General features: G+C 44.7%; 1 protein-coding gene across 4 annotated transcripts in view; it reads left to right on the forward strand.

Annotated features, from left to right (window-relative positions):
• Positions 1–12,500, forward strand: part of ltbp1 (latent transforming growth factor beta binding protein 1) — a 135,759-nt gene that overhangs the window by 76,915 nt on the left and 46,344 nt on the right. For 3 of the 4 annotated variants that reach the window (XM_081721672.1, XM_081721670.1, XM_081721671.1), the window contains exons 9-12: positions 2,691–2,750; positions 7,841–7,963; positions 10,502–10,669; positions 12,029–12,250. In XM_081721672.1, coding sequence (XP_081577798.1) covers positions 2,691–2,750; positions 7,841–7,963; positions 10,502–10,669; positions 12,029–12,250 — 573 coding nt within the window. The remainder of the gene's footprint in view (positions 1–2,690; positions 2,751–7,840; positions 7,964–10,501; positions 10,670–12,028; positions 12,251–12,500) is intronic. The other variant, XM_081721673.1, reaches the window with a different exon arrangement.

Below are 12,500 nucleotides of genomic sequence, written 5' to 3' on the forward strand. Positions count from 1 at the left end.
TCTGTGTGTGTGTCTGTGTCTGTGTGTGTGTGTGTGTGTCTGTGTGTGTGTGTGTGTGTGTGTGTGTCTGTGTGTGTGTGTGTCTGTGTGTGTCTGTGTGTGTGTGTGTGTGTGTGTGTCTGTGTGTGTGTGTGTGTCTGTTTGGTGTGTGTGTGTGTGAAAGTGTGTGTGTGTGTGTTTGTGTCTGTGTCTTTGTGTCTGTGTGTGTGTGTGTGTCTGTGTGTGTGTGTCTGTGTGTGTGTGTGTCTGTGTGTGTGTGTGTGTCTCTGTGTGTGTGTGTGTGTGTGAGAAAGTGTGTGTGTTTGTGTCTGTGTCTGTGTGTGTGTTTGTGTCTGTGTCTGTGTGTGTGTGTCTGTGAGTGTGTGTGTGTGTGTGTGTGTGTGTGTGTGTGTCTGTGTGTGTGTGTGTGTGTGTGAGAGTGTGTGTGTCTGTGTATGTGTGTGTGTGTGTGTGTGTGTGTGTGAGAGTGTGTGTGTGTGCGTCTGTGTCTGTCTGTGTCTGTGTGTGTGTGTGTGTGAGAGTGTGTGTGTGTGCGTGTGTGCGTCTGTGTCTGTCTGTGTCTGTGTGTGTCTGTGTGTGTGTGTCTGTGTGTGTGTGTAGGATGAATAAGGGAAAACACACTCTCCACTCCACCATAAAGGCAAAGCACTCCCAGCTGGGGAGAAGACACCACTCACATGCCATGTGGTTTTGATTTGGGAGAGAGGAGAGGATGACTCTCACCACACTGACAGCCGAGCAAAGGCAAACCAGACGCACGAGAGAGTGGGCCAACTCCAGGGAAAGTTGTAAAAGCTTTGATACGCTCTCTCTTGCTCTCTGTCTCACACACACACACACACACACACACACACACACACACACACACACCATGTAAATCACGTCGTATTCCTCTCTGCTGAGTTACTCTGGAGCTCTAAGCCTGGCAGTCCTCCTGTTCCTCTCACACTCTGTTCACCCGCTGGTGCCACATGGTCCCACATGTTCAGACCATATATGGGCAGAATCTCAGTTTCTACATCCTCACACACTTCATAGGGCCACAGATCATATTTTTCAACATTATTTTCTTAACCTTTGTATTTTAGACATGAGTAAGGGTGTCTTTTAACACCCCACGGCTTTGCCTTTCGGAGGAAGGATTTGCCTCAGTAAAGATGTAGTCTGTATTAACCAACCGCGTGAAATAACAATTTACACACTGGAACTGGCTAGAAGAGTTGAAAAGGGGAATTTGCACAGTCATGGCCTTCAGAAGGATCACCCATGTTCATGGAGAAGATGGAGAACACTGTGACAATGTGAAAACTCAAAATAGGGGACAGGAAGGACTCTCAGTGTTCTTCCTGTTCCTGTGGGTAGGTCCTTTTGCCCAGCTCCGAGTGGTTGAATGTTGTACTTCGTACTCCTGGTTTCTTGGTTCCCCTGAACTTCACATTCTTGTGTTTATTCTGCTCTATCTTGTCTGAGGTTAAAAGAAGAGACTGAGTAAAGGACCCAGACTCTCTGGGAATTTCTACCCCCCCCCCCCCTTTTTCTCTCTCTCCTCCGATCCCTGGAAGCACAACAGTGAAAGCACCATTCACTTTCTCAGTGTCTCCTAAGGTGTAACTGAAATTGCATCTCCACATAAATATGGCCCCTTTTCTTTTCTCATTCTTTCTTTCATCACGGTTCTTGGACACAAAGTTGAGTATGTTGGCCAGAAACGCTGAACAGAAGTCTAAATCTGTACCTTGTTTTGCTGGACTCAGTGATGATATTTTGGACCATAAATAGCTTGCTAGTTCCTATTCCACACTAAACCACACCTGCCCTCCCAGTGAGGACAGAGGAATCTTAAATTTGCAGGCAAGATGGTGTGTACACTGGCATATGATGTAGAGAGAGAGAGAGAGAGAGAGAGCATGTGTGTGTGTATGTGTGTGTGTGTGTGTGTGTACACTGGCATATGAAGAGAGAGTGTGTGTGTGTGTGTGTGTGTGTGTGTGTGTGTGTGTGTGTACTGACATATGATAGAGAGAGCGTGTGTGTGTACAATGGCATATGAGGGCATATGCCACATACAAGGGAAGGGTGTCTCAGTGGTGTGTGCGTGTGTGTGTGTGTGTGTGTGTGTGTGTGTGTGTGTGTGTGTGTGTGTGTTTTATCTCAGTGGTTAAGGTACTTAAAACTCTCATAAGGCAGTGGGAGCTCAGTGGTGAAGGTACTCCACTAGTAATCAGAAGGTTGCTGGTTCAAGTCCCACCACTACTGGGTTTCCACTGTTGGGCCCCTGAACAAAACCCTTAACCCTCCATTGCTCAAATTGTGCTCAGTCAGACTTGTAAATCACTTTGGATAAAAGTGTAAAATGAATGTAAATATGACAGAGAGTGCATGTACGTGTAGTTCCAAATCGCTTTGTTTCTCTTGCTCTCTCTTAGTTTTCCTTCTGTTAGTTCAATGCTTCATTTCACACTTACATGTACATGTATCCAGAACATTCCTGTGCTGGTTTTAGTCATTCCATTGTAATCCTGTAAATAAACAGCGTAATCTTGTAAATAAACAGCATAATCCTGTAAATAGTGTAATCCTGTAAATAAACAACATAATCTTGTAATTAAACAGCATCATTTTGTAAATAAACAGTGTAATCCTGTAAATAAACAGGTCCTTCTGTTCTGTCCTCCTTTTCTTTCCTGAAGCGTTTGCTCTGTTCGAGTGCCCCCCGGGTTATAAGAGGTTCAACAGAACTCGCTGCATTGGTAAGAGTGAACTCTCTCCCTACACCTCTGTCTTTGTGTGTGTGTGTGTGGGGGGGGCCTGTGAGTTTGTGTGAGTGTGGGTTCTGTTGTTGTAGTTACTGTTGAAGGTGATGAGTGTTAAAAAACATGATTTTCCACTTTTTCTGTGCACAGTGCCCCCTGCTGGGCCTTGAGTCATACTGTCAGGCATTACATTTCTATCCTCAAACCGCCATTGTTAAGTCAGAGGAAATCCATCACACTGATGTCCTGCTTTAGGCCCCAAACCTCAGACAGAGGAGGGGGTGATGAAAGAGTGGATGAAAGACAGAAAAGAGAGAAGCAAGAGAGAGAATGATGGTAAGAGACAGAGACAGTGAAAAGGAGCAGAAGAGAGACAGGTGGCATATTTGATCGATCTCTGTAATCTGAGTTGTGTTTGGGTAGGATGGTGAGAGATTAATTTAATATGTGAGTACTGGCAGTGAAGACAAGAGACTTCAGAGCACTGATCCTCCATCATACAACCCAGCCCCTGAGAGAGAGAGAGAGAGAGAGAGAGAGAGAGAGAGAGAGAGAGAGAGAGAGGCAGACACAGAGAGAGAGAGAGAGAGAGAGAGAGAGAGAGAGAGAGAGAGAGAGAGAGGCAGACAGAGAGAGAGAGAGAGAGAGGGAGGGAGGGAGGGAGAGAGAGAGGTAGTACCCCTGAGCTACAAAGGGCAGTACTCAAATCATTCAACCTGGTATTGAATTCAGGCTGTTCAGTCTACATCCCCTGGACTCACCAGTCAAGACCGAGGATGGTCATTTCTTGCTCTGGACCTGCTGGAGGACTAGTATGAGAACTGGGCCCTGGCAATAACCCTAAAAGAGACAAACATTGTGATCTTCCAATAGATCTTCCAATGGTTCTGAAAGCCACAGGACTGCTGCCTGTTTGGAAGTGCTAAAGAAGGGGCAGATGAGGGGGTTAGGAGGCAGGAGTGTGGAAAAGCTCCACAAACCCCAACTCTAACTCTTCACTGACAGGATTGGCTGTGATTGGCTAGTCAATCAATCTACCTTGACCTGTGTTTGTGTTTTCAGATATAGAGCTTTTACTCTGGATTAGTTTTTTGTAGATTTTAGTTCTAGTTTTAGATTAATCTCACTAGTTTAATGGAGCTAGAATCAGTGATAGTTATAGATAAATCCCCCACTGACACCCGTGCAGACTGGTAACTGGTCTGCTAGCTGAGCAGTTCCTACTCCCTGCACACTGTACATGGTGTCACTATACACTACATAACTACCCTTTAACCCCATAACTATGTATGCCATGTCTGCCTTCATCCTGACCATCACATCAAACAATGCTAAACTTGACTCAGATCTGAAAAAATCCCAGAAAACTCTTCCACTCACACCAAACTCTGTTGTTCCTTTGGAAGCCGTATGGCTCTCATTCCCCGCTCCGTGTCTACCAGGTCAGGCTGATGTGCTCCCTGCTGGCCTGGAGAGGATGTCCAGGGGGCAGCAGCGCTAACAGAGTGCAGGGAAAACCCATCCTGGGGTACTAGGACCTGATGGTGCTTGGGCCCCCTGAAGCCACTCCTGCTCTTAGCCAGGAGAGAGAGCAGGGCGCATGGCCACACTGTGCGGCTGTGTGCCGGGTTCAGGTCTGAGGGGGAATCACAGAGGGTTTAAACATTTGGAAAGCCCAGTTTTAGTGCGCGTGTGTGTGTGTGTGTGTGTGTGTGTGTGTGTGTGTGTGTGTGTGTGTGTGTGTGTGTGTGTGTGTGTGTGCGAGGAGAGGAGAGGAGAGGAGAGGAGAGGAGAGGAGAGGTTATTGCCTGTGCAGGAGTGTCAAGGTCTGTGCATTTTCTCCCAGGCCTGAAGAAATTGAGTGTGACTGTACACTGCAGTGGGTGGAATTCCACAAAGGTGTATGGAGGGCCGTTTAGAGTGAAATCAGCGAAACTCTTGCACACACGCACATTACTTGCACATACCTATTAAACAATTGTGCATAAATATGAAACATTTTCACATAACTAATCTACTACTTACATTTGCGTAAGATAACTTACACTTGCATATATCCACACATGCACATTCATTCACTGGTGTGTAAACAGACAGTTTAACTATCCACCAACATTTTGTACAACTCATAATATCGCTGTCGATTGCGCCCATGATCCAATTTAACATGGGATCATATTACTCTGTAGTTGGATTTGGGATTTTATTAGCACGGAAGCGTTTAACTTTTTTGGAATTGATCTATGGATGTTTGACACAGACAACATTTTGGTCTCCCACCAGTAGAAAACACTTCATTATCTCATGAGAATTTTAAGCAAATGTTTTAACAGCGAGAACTATGTTCAGATATTTAACGTTCAAATGTTCCAGCATTAACTGAATTAGAAATTATAAGATTATACCTATGTAGCCTGTAGCCCTGCTGGTAACGACTTGGCTATTTCATACCATTAGGGTACATGTTAACTTCTCAGTATCCTCCAATTAGCCTACAGTATGTGAGAAAATATTCAGAACACATATCTCGTCATCATTTATTAGAATACACTCACAATATCAATGACATTCCTTCTAAATATTGGCTAAGATAACGTAACACATAATCTTATCATTTCTAATATTAGCCATGTCCGATCATTAACCCGTAATCTTAAATTAATTTTCAAATTTCCATAAGTGATCAGGAGTTCTTATACCATAAGGACATGTAGCTTGTTTACAATGAAACAATAATCAGACCACACCTTATCTAACAATCATCTACACCTTATTTTCATGAGCATGCTGTACACATGTTAAATATCTGCCTTCCTGTTACAATGAAATGACTTCTGGACGCACTGAAAACTGCTTTACACACACCCTACATACATGCACACAAGCCTAGTTAAACTCTCTGTTTATGCACCAGTGAATGAAGTGTAAGTTATCATACGCAAATGTTAAGTAGTAGATTATTTATGTGAAAATGTTTCATATTTATGCGCAAGTGTTTCATATTTATGTGTATGTATTTCATAGGTATGTGTGAGTGTTTCATAGGTATGTGTGATTGTTTCATAGATATATGTGAGTGTTTCATAGGTATGTGTGTGTTTCATAGGTGTGTGAGTGTTTCATAGGTGTGTGTGTTTCATAGATATGTGTGAGTGTTTCATAGGTATGTGTGATTTTCATAGATATGTGTGTGTTTCATAGGTATGGGTGTGTTTCATAGGTGTGTGAGTGTTTCATAGGTGTGTGATTTTCATAGATATGTGTGTTTCATAGGTATGTGTGTGTTTCATAGGTGTGTGAGTGTTTCATAGGTGTGTGTGTTTCATAGATATCTGTGAGTGTTTCATAGGTATGTGTGAGTGTTTCATAGGTATGTGAGTGTTTAGTAGGTATGTGTGAGTGTTTCATAGGTATGTGTGCGTGTTTAGTAGGTATGTGTGAGTGTTTAGTAGGTATGTGTGAGTGTTTAGTAGGTATGTGTGAGTGTTTCATAGGTATGTGTGCATGTTTAGTCGGTATGTGTGAGTGTTTCATAGGTATGTGTGAGTGTTTCATAGGTATGTGTGAGTGTTTAGTAGGTATGTGTGAGTGTTTCATAGGTATGTGTGAGTGTTTAGTAGGTATGTGTGAGTGTTTAGTAGGTATGTGTGAGTGTTTCATAGGTATGTGTGAGTGTTTAGTAGGTATGTGTGAGTGTTTCATAGGTATGTGTGAGTGTTTAGTAGGTATGTGTGAGTGTTTCATAGGTATAAGTAGTATGCATGTGAGCAAGTGTTTCACTGATTTCACCTCAAACAGCCCCCATACAGGTGTTGTCAGTGTCCTCTGTGTTTAGAAAGACTTTCCCTTCACACACACGCATGTGATGCACAAGACGTGACACCACGTGTTCACAAAAAAAAACAAAAACTAATGGAGTACTGTAGAGTGACAGATTCACACTTGGAACGACACACACACACACACACACACACACACATATAGAGACAAACACACAAACACACCCAGAGACAAACACACACACATACATGCAGACACACACAGAGACAGACACACACACACACACACACACACACACACACACACACACACACGCACAGACAAACAAACACACACACACACTGTTTGACTGTGCTTGCTTCTTATTTCACTGATGTGCTTTATGACGCCTTTGGTAATTTTGGCAGAGGACATTGATTGACAGCTTGTGTGGGCGTGGCCTGGGAGGTGCTGGGTTAGAGGTGATGGAGCACCTGTAGGAACAAGCTTGAGCTCGATGATGATGATGATGATGAAGAAGACATTAACATGGTAGAGCAGTGTGTGTTGGAGAAGTGTCATTTCGACACAAGCCAGATAACACAAGGGAGAGAACTCAAGTACATGATGTCACTCTGAACCCACTGGCCTCACAAAACCGAGCGCATGTCTAAGTGAGTGTGTGGGAGTGTGTGCATGTGTGTGTGTCTGTGTTTGTGTGTATGTTGTACTGTAGGGTGGTGTGTGTGTCTGTGTTGTACTGTAGGGTGGTGTGTGTTTGTGTGTGTTGTACTGTAGGGTGGTGTGTGTGCGTTGTACTGTAGGGGTGGCATGTGTGTATGTTGTACTGTAGGGTGGTGTGTGTGTGTGTGTGTATGTGTGTGTGTGTGTGTGTGTGTTGTACTGTAGTTGTGTGTGTGTGTGTGTTCTGTAGTGGTGTGTGTGTGTTATACCGTAGGTGGTGTTTGTGTGTGTGTGTGTGTGTGTGTGTGTGTGTGTTTGTTATACTGTAGGGGTGATGTGTGTGTTGTACCGTAGGGTGGTGTTTTTGTGTGTGTGTGTGTGTGTGTGTGTGTGTGTGTGTGTGTGTGTGTATTGTACTGTAGGGTGATAGGGTGGTGTGTGTGTTTGTGTGTGTGTGTGTGTGTCTGTGTGTGTGTGTTGTATGGTAGGGTGGTGTGTGACTGTGAGAGATAGAGATTGGTAATACGAAGATTTATTTTTATTTTGCTCTCCACAAATGCCCCTGAGAAGTGTTGCATGGATCAGTCTACTGTAGAACTGTACACATGCTGCTGACCCTGCTGTTGCCTGTATATCCCTCTCAGATGTGGATGAGTGCCAGCTGCAGGGGGCATGTCCCAACGGTAACTGCATCAACACCATGGGCAGCTACAGGTGTTTATGTAACCATGGCTTCATTCCGGATCGCACGCTGACTGCCTGCTACCGTGAGTTCACCTCCCTCTCCTCCTCTCTCCTCTCCTCTCAGATCTATTCTGTCTGTTTTTCATGTCTACTGTTTATATGCTTGCACAAACATGATTGTTCTGGTTATTAAATAATTACTATATGGTGTTTGCGCACATACATTCACCCACACACTATTACATACAGACAAACCTTTCTTAAAGCATCTGGTTCCTCTCTTTCTTGGCTGGCATCAGCCTTGTGTTGTGCGTGTGACGGAGTCTGCCGTGTGGATTCCTGAAGACGGGGTTATGGAGTTCAAACCCATCAAACGCTAACACATGACTGTCCAAGAAACAGTGGCAGTAGTCTTGGCACAGTAACCTTCTGTGTGAGGAGATATTCTATCACAAGGCAGTCAAACAGACGCCAGGTCTCTGCATGAACATGAACGCATGCGCGCACGCATCCACACACACACACACACACACACACACACACGGCAGTAACCTGAGGAAGTTCTCAGTGTCTCGCAGATGAATATTAAAGGTAGCAGATGTTAACAGACTGGTGAGAGTGGTTTATAATTTCAGCTGTCGGGAGCCTTCGCTCAACAAGGATGAAGGAAGCGTTTCACGTTTTCTACTTTGAGCTTTGACTGAGTGTGTGTGCATGTCTGTGTTTGTGTCTATGTGTCTGTGTATAACACACCCTCTGTGTCTGTGTATGTGTATATATAACACACTCTCTACTTTGAGTGTGTCTGTGTGTGTGTGTGTGTATAACACACCCTCTACTTTAAGTGTGTCTGTGTGTGTATAGCACACCCTTTACTTTGAGTGTGTGTCTGTGTGTATAACACACCCTCTACTTTGAGTGTCTCTGTGTCTGTGTGTGTATAACACACCCTCTACTTTGAGTGTGTGTCTGTGTGTGTATAACACACCCTCTACTTTGAGTGTGTCTTTCTTTGTGTATATAACACACCCTCTATTTTGACTGTGTCTCTCTGTGTATGTATAACACACTCTACTTTGAGTGTTTTCAACACCTCTGTACTGAAATAGAGCTAAATTATCCTCCACTCTAATAAAGAAGAAATAAAGAACTAATTCTTAAAGCTGTAAGAAAGTTGAAGCTTTTCTGTAGTTGATCTTCACCACGTGTTGTTAACCTCACTATCCGTGATGGATTTAACTTGGGCCTTTTCACATTGGAAACCATTTCCAAACTGTCAAATTGAGAATTCTCTCCCTAGATTAGATTAGATCAGATCAGATCAATGTTATATGTATAAAGTGCTATGGAGGGTGTGAATGTCTGTAAGTTGTAATAGCTACAATAAAATATTGTAAAGTGCACTGCAGATCCAAACCACTGAAGTTCATTGTTTCAAATGTCTCACTGTCCAAAGCTCATTGGCTCAGTTAAGTGCATGGCTGCAGCTGGTTGGCCAAGGCAGGAGCAGATCCTGCATTGGTTTTCTTTAGGGAAAACACTAAAGTGTATTGTGCTCTGGTCCACTGGCACTCTGTGAAAGGCTGTGAGAGGCATTTGAAGACAGCTGATCTAAAACAGACATGCGTGTTTGTATCTTCAGTGGGTTTAAATGCAAAATCAGACCCTACCTCTCCACTTCCTGTCCTCTGCCCCACGGGCTGTCCCTGTGCCACATTGCTCGCCTTGTTGGCTGAACTTGGGCACTGGTTTGCCTTCTGTGCTTGTAAAGGAATTGACCCTAACCTCAATATTACAGACATGACATACCAGTAACGTTACTAACTTTAATGAGATGTTTTGTTTTGTTTGGTATTAATAACACTGTGTGTGTGCCAATGGGTAACGCTGTCTGTGTTTGTGCATGCTTGCTGAATGTGTGCTATGGCTTGCCTCGCCCTACTGGGGTCTTGGTGCAGTTCTCATAATGCATTCTGTGTGCTGCTTTGAGAGTCTCTTCTCAGTGTCTTTGTGATCACATGATCTCATTGTCTTCTCTAAACCTCGGGCGCCGCAGGACATGGAACATTCTGTATGTTACTGTAGCTCCCTGTAGCTCTTCCCTAGCTTTAGCACCCTGTAGTTGTAACTCCCTGTAGCTGTTCCCTAGCTGTAGCTCACTTTAGCTGTAGCTCCCTGTAGCTGTTCCCTAGCTGTAGCTCCCTGTAGCTGTTCCCTAGCTGTAGATCACTTTAGCTCTTCCCTAGCTGTAGCTCCATGTAGCTGTAGCTTCCTGTAGCTGTTCCCTAGCTGTAGCTCACTTCGGCTGTTCTCTAGCTGTAGCTCCCTGTAGCCGTAGTTCACTGTAGCTATACCCTAGCTGTGGCTGTTGCCTAGCTGTAGCTCCCTGTAGCTGTTCCCTAGCTGTAGCTCGCTGTAGCTGTTCCCTAGCCAAACTAGATATTACATCAGTAGGACTATGTTCTTTACTATTGCTTTAAAGCACTGGGGCAGATGGTGAAGGGAATCTCTCTCTCCCCCTCTCTCTCCTTTCTCCATCCCTCCTTCTCTCTCTTTCTCCTCCATGTTTGTGCCACACACTGCTCCCTCCCTCCGTTTAAATCTGGCTGCTGGGTGAACAGCCGAGCTCCCCCCCGTGCCGGAGGAGAGGGCCGTCTGCTTCCGTCTGTTGAGCACAGGGCAGCAATGTCTCCACCCGGTCGGTGCCCAGCTGAGTAAGCAGCTCTGTTGTTGCAGCGTGGGGAAGGCGTGGGGTCAGCACTGTGAGCTCTGCCCACTGCCCGGCACAGGTAAGCCCCGCCCTGTTCCACCTCCTGCCCCTCCACTCAATTCATCTCTCCTCTCTCCTCTCCTCCCCTCCCCTCCCCTCTCCTCTCTGCATGTGTGTGTGTGTGTGTGTGTGTGTGTGCCACTGCTGTGCTGTGTAGATGCCTCACACCATTACAGTACTTTAGCATTGTTGCCACACATGTTCTATGTATATTCTTTCCCTGTCTGCCGTCTCTGTGTGTGTTGGGGTTTGTCACACTTTATTTGTGCACATCTAGTTTGTTTTTTTTACTTCTGTCTGATTTTTTATTTTATTTTATGCCGTATTAAGAGCGGTTACAGTGCACAGAATTTATTGTTCTCTAAAACCCCTTAAATAAACAGGTAAGAATGATTGATTGATTGATTGATTAATTATATTTATCATTTATCATTTTATAAGGGTCATCCCCTGTTTATATGCATATTTATAAAGTGACAAAAATTAATTGCAGGAATACACACACCCACACACACAAGAAGTGTGCTTCTATGCTGCATTGTAGGTGTCCTCCTGTACATGCTGGATAGTTGAGGAGCTTCACTATAGGTTGTTTGGTGGTGGTGTTTAGTGATGGTGTTTGGTGGTGGTGTTCTGTGGTGGTGTTAGGTGGTGTTCCAGTGCCCTGCTGTGTTGTATGTGGCTCCTTCTTCCTATCAGCTATAACAGAATGAAACATCTCACCTGTCTCACCACTGCTGGGAGCTTCTGTTTGGATTTATTTTAAAAAACAGCAGAAACACAGAAAGGAGAAGATCAAAGAAGGGAGTTTAAGGAGGAATGTGGGAATGTGGGGGTCATGTTAGGGATGTGGCAGGAACAAACCTGTTGCCAGAAGGATCATGTCAAGGTAGCAAATATCTTTCTCAGTTCTTCATATCATACTCATGCAGTCTGACTTCATATTATAACAGCAAACAGTGAAGGAATTCATAAAATGTGAAAGTTGAACATTTTAATTATGTCATTGTCAAAGAGATCCTCACTCTAGCCCATCACCCACTTACCGTTTATAAATAATATCAATAGATTATAATAATCCCAAATTACAACCATCTTTCTTTACATCAAGGTCTTTGTCTGCTCAGTTACTCCTGTGTGTTTGGCATCTTGTACAATATTGTGCTTGTAAAATGACCACTGCAGTTCACTACTAGAAACCAGAGGTCACTAATGGAAACTTGCCCTGTTTGATAAACTGTGTTTATGCTCCTCCTCAACAGGGCTCCGCCCCCTAGTGGAACTGACTAGGGGAAGTGAGTGAAGGGTATTTTGAAACAGCTCATGGTATTCTGTTCCTGTACTTCCTGTACGTAAGCGCCATCTTTGTGTTTCCCAGCCGCATTTAAGGAGATCTGTCCCGGAGGCATGGGCTACCATGTCACCACTCCCTACGTCTACAAGCCCAAACTTCCCCCCCCACTCCACCCCCATCGCCAGGCCATGCCCACCATCAGACACCAGGAACCCACGGCAGGAGCTCCACCTGTTCTGCTTCCCACCCTACAGCAGCCGGTGGAGGCGTTCAGCTTCACAGAGCGCCACCTACCTGTTGTCCCAGGTACGTCCGCCTGCCCCAGCACTGCTGAGAAGGCACTATAGTGCAAAGGACTGTAGGCACGAGTCAGTTATGGTGGTTGTGTGCATGTCACAGGACCAGTCATGGATGGGTTAGGCACACAGTGTTGAGTGGCTGCGATTGTGAGTGTGACCCTCCATTCAGTCCCAAGCCAACGAGAACGTGGCAGAACATCTAGACTAACCTGGCAAGACAGCTGGCAGTGACCATACCAGGCCTCAAACCTGGGCCT

Source organism: Electrophorus electricus, chromosome 10 (assembly GCF_041902795.1).
Source record: "Electrophorus electricus isolate QZ-2024a chromosome 10, ASM4190279v1, whole genome shotgun sequence".
NCBI lineage: Eukaryota > Metazoa > Chordata > Actinopteri > Gymnotiformes > Gymnotidae > Electrophorus > Electrophorus electricus.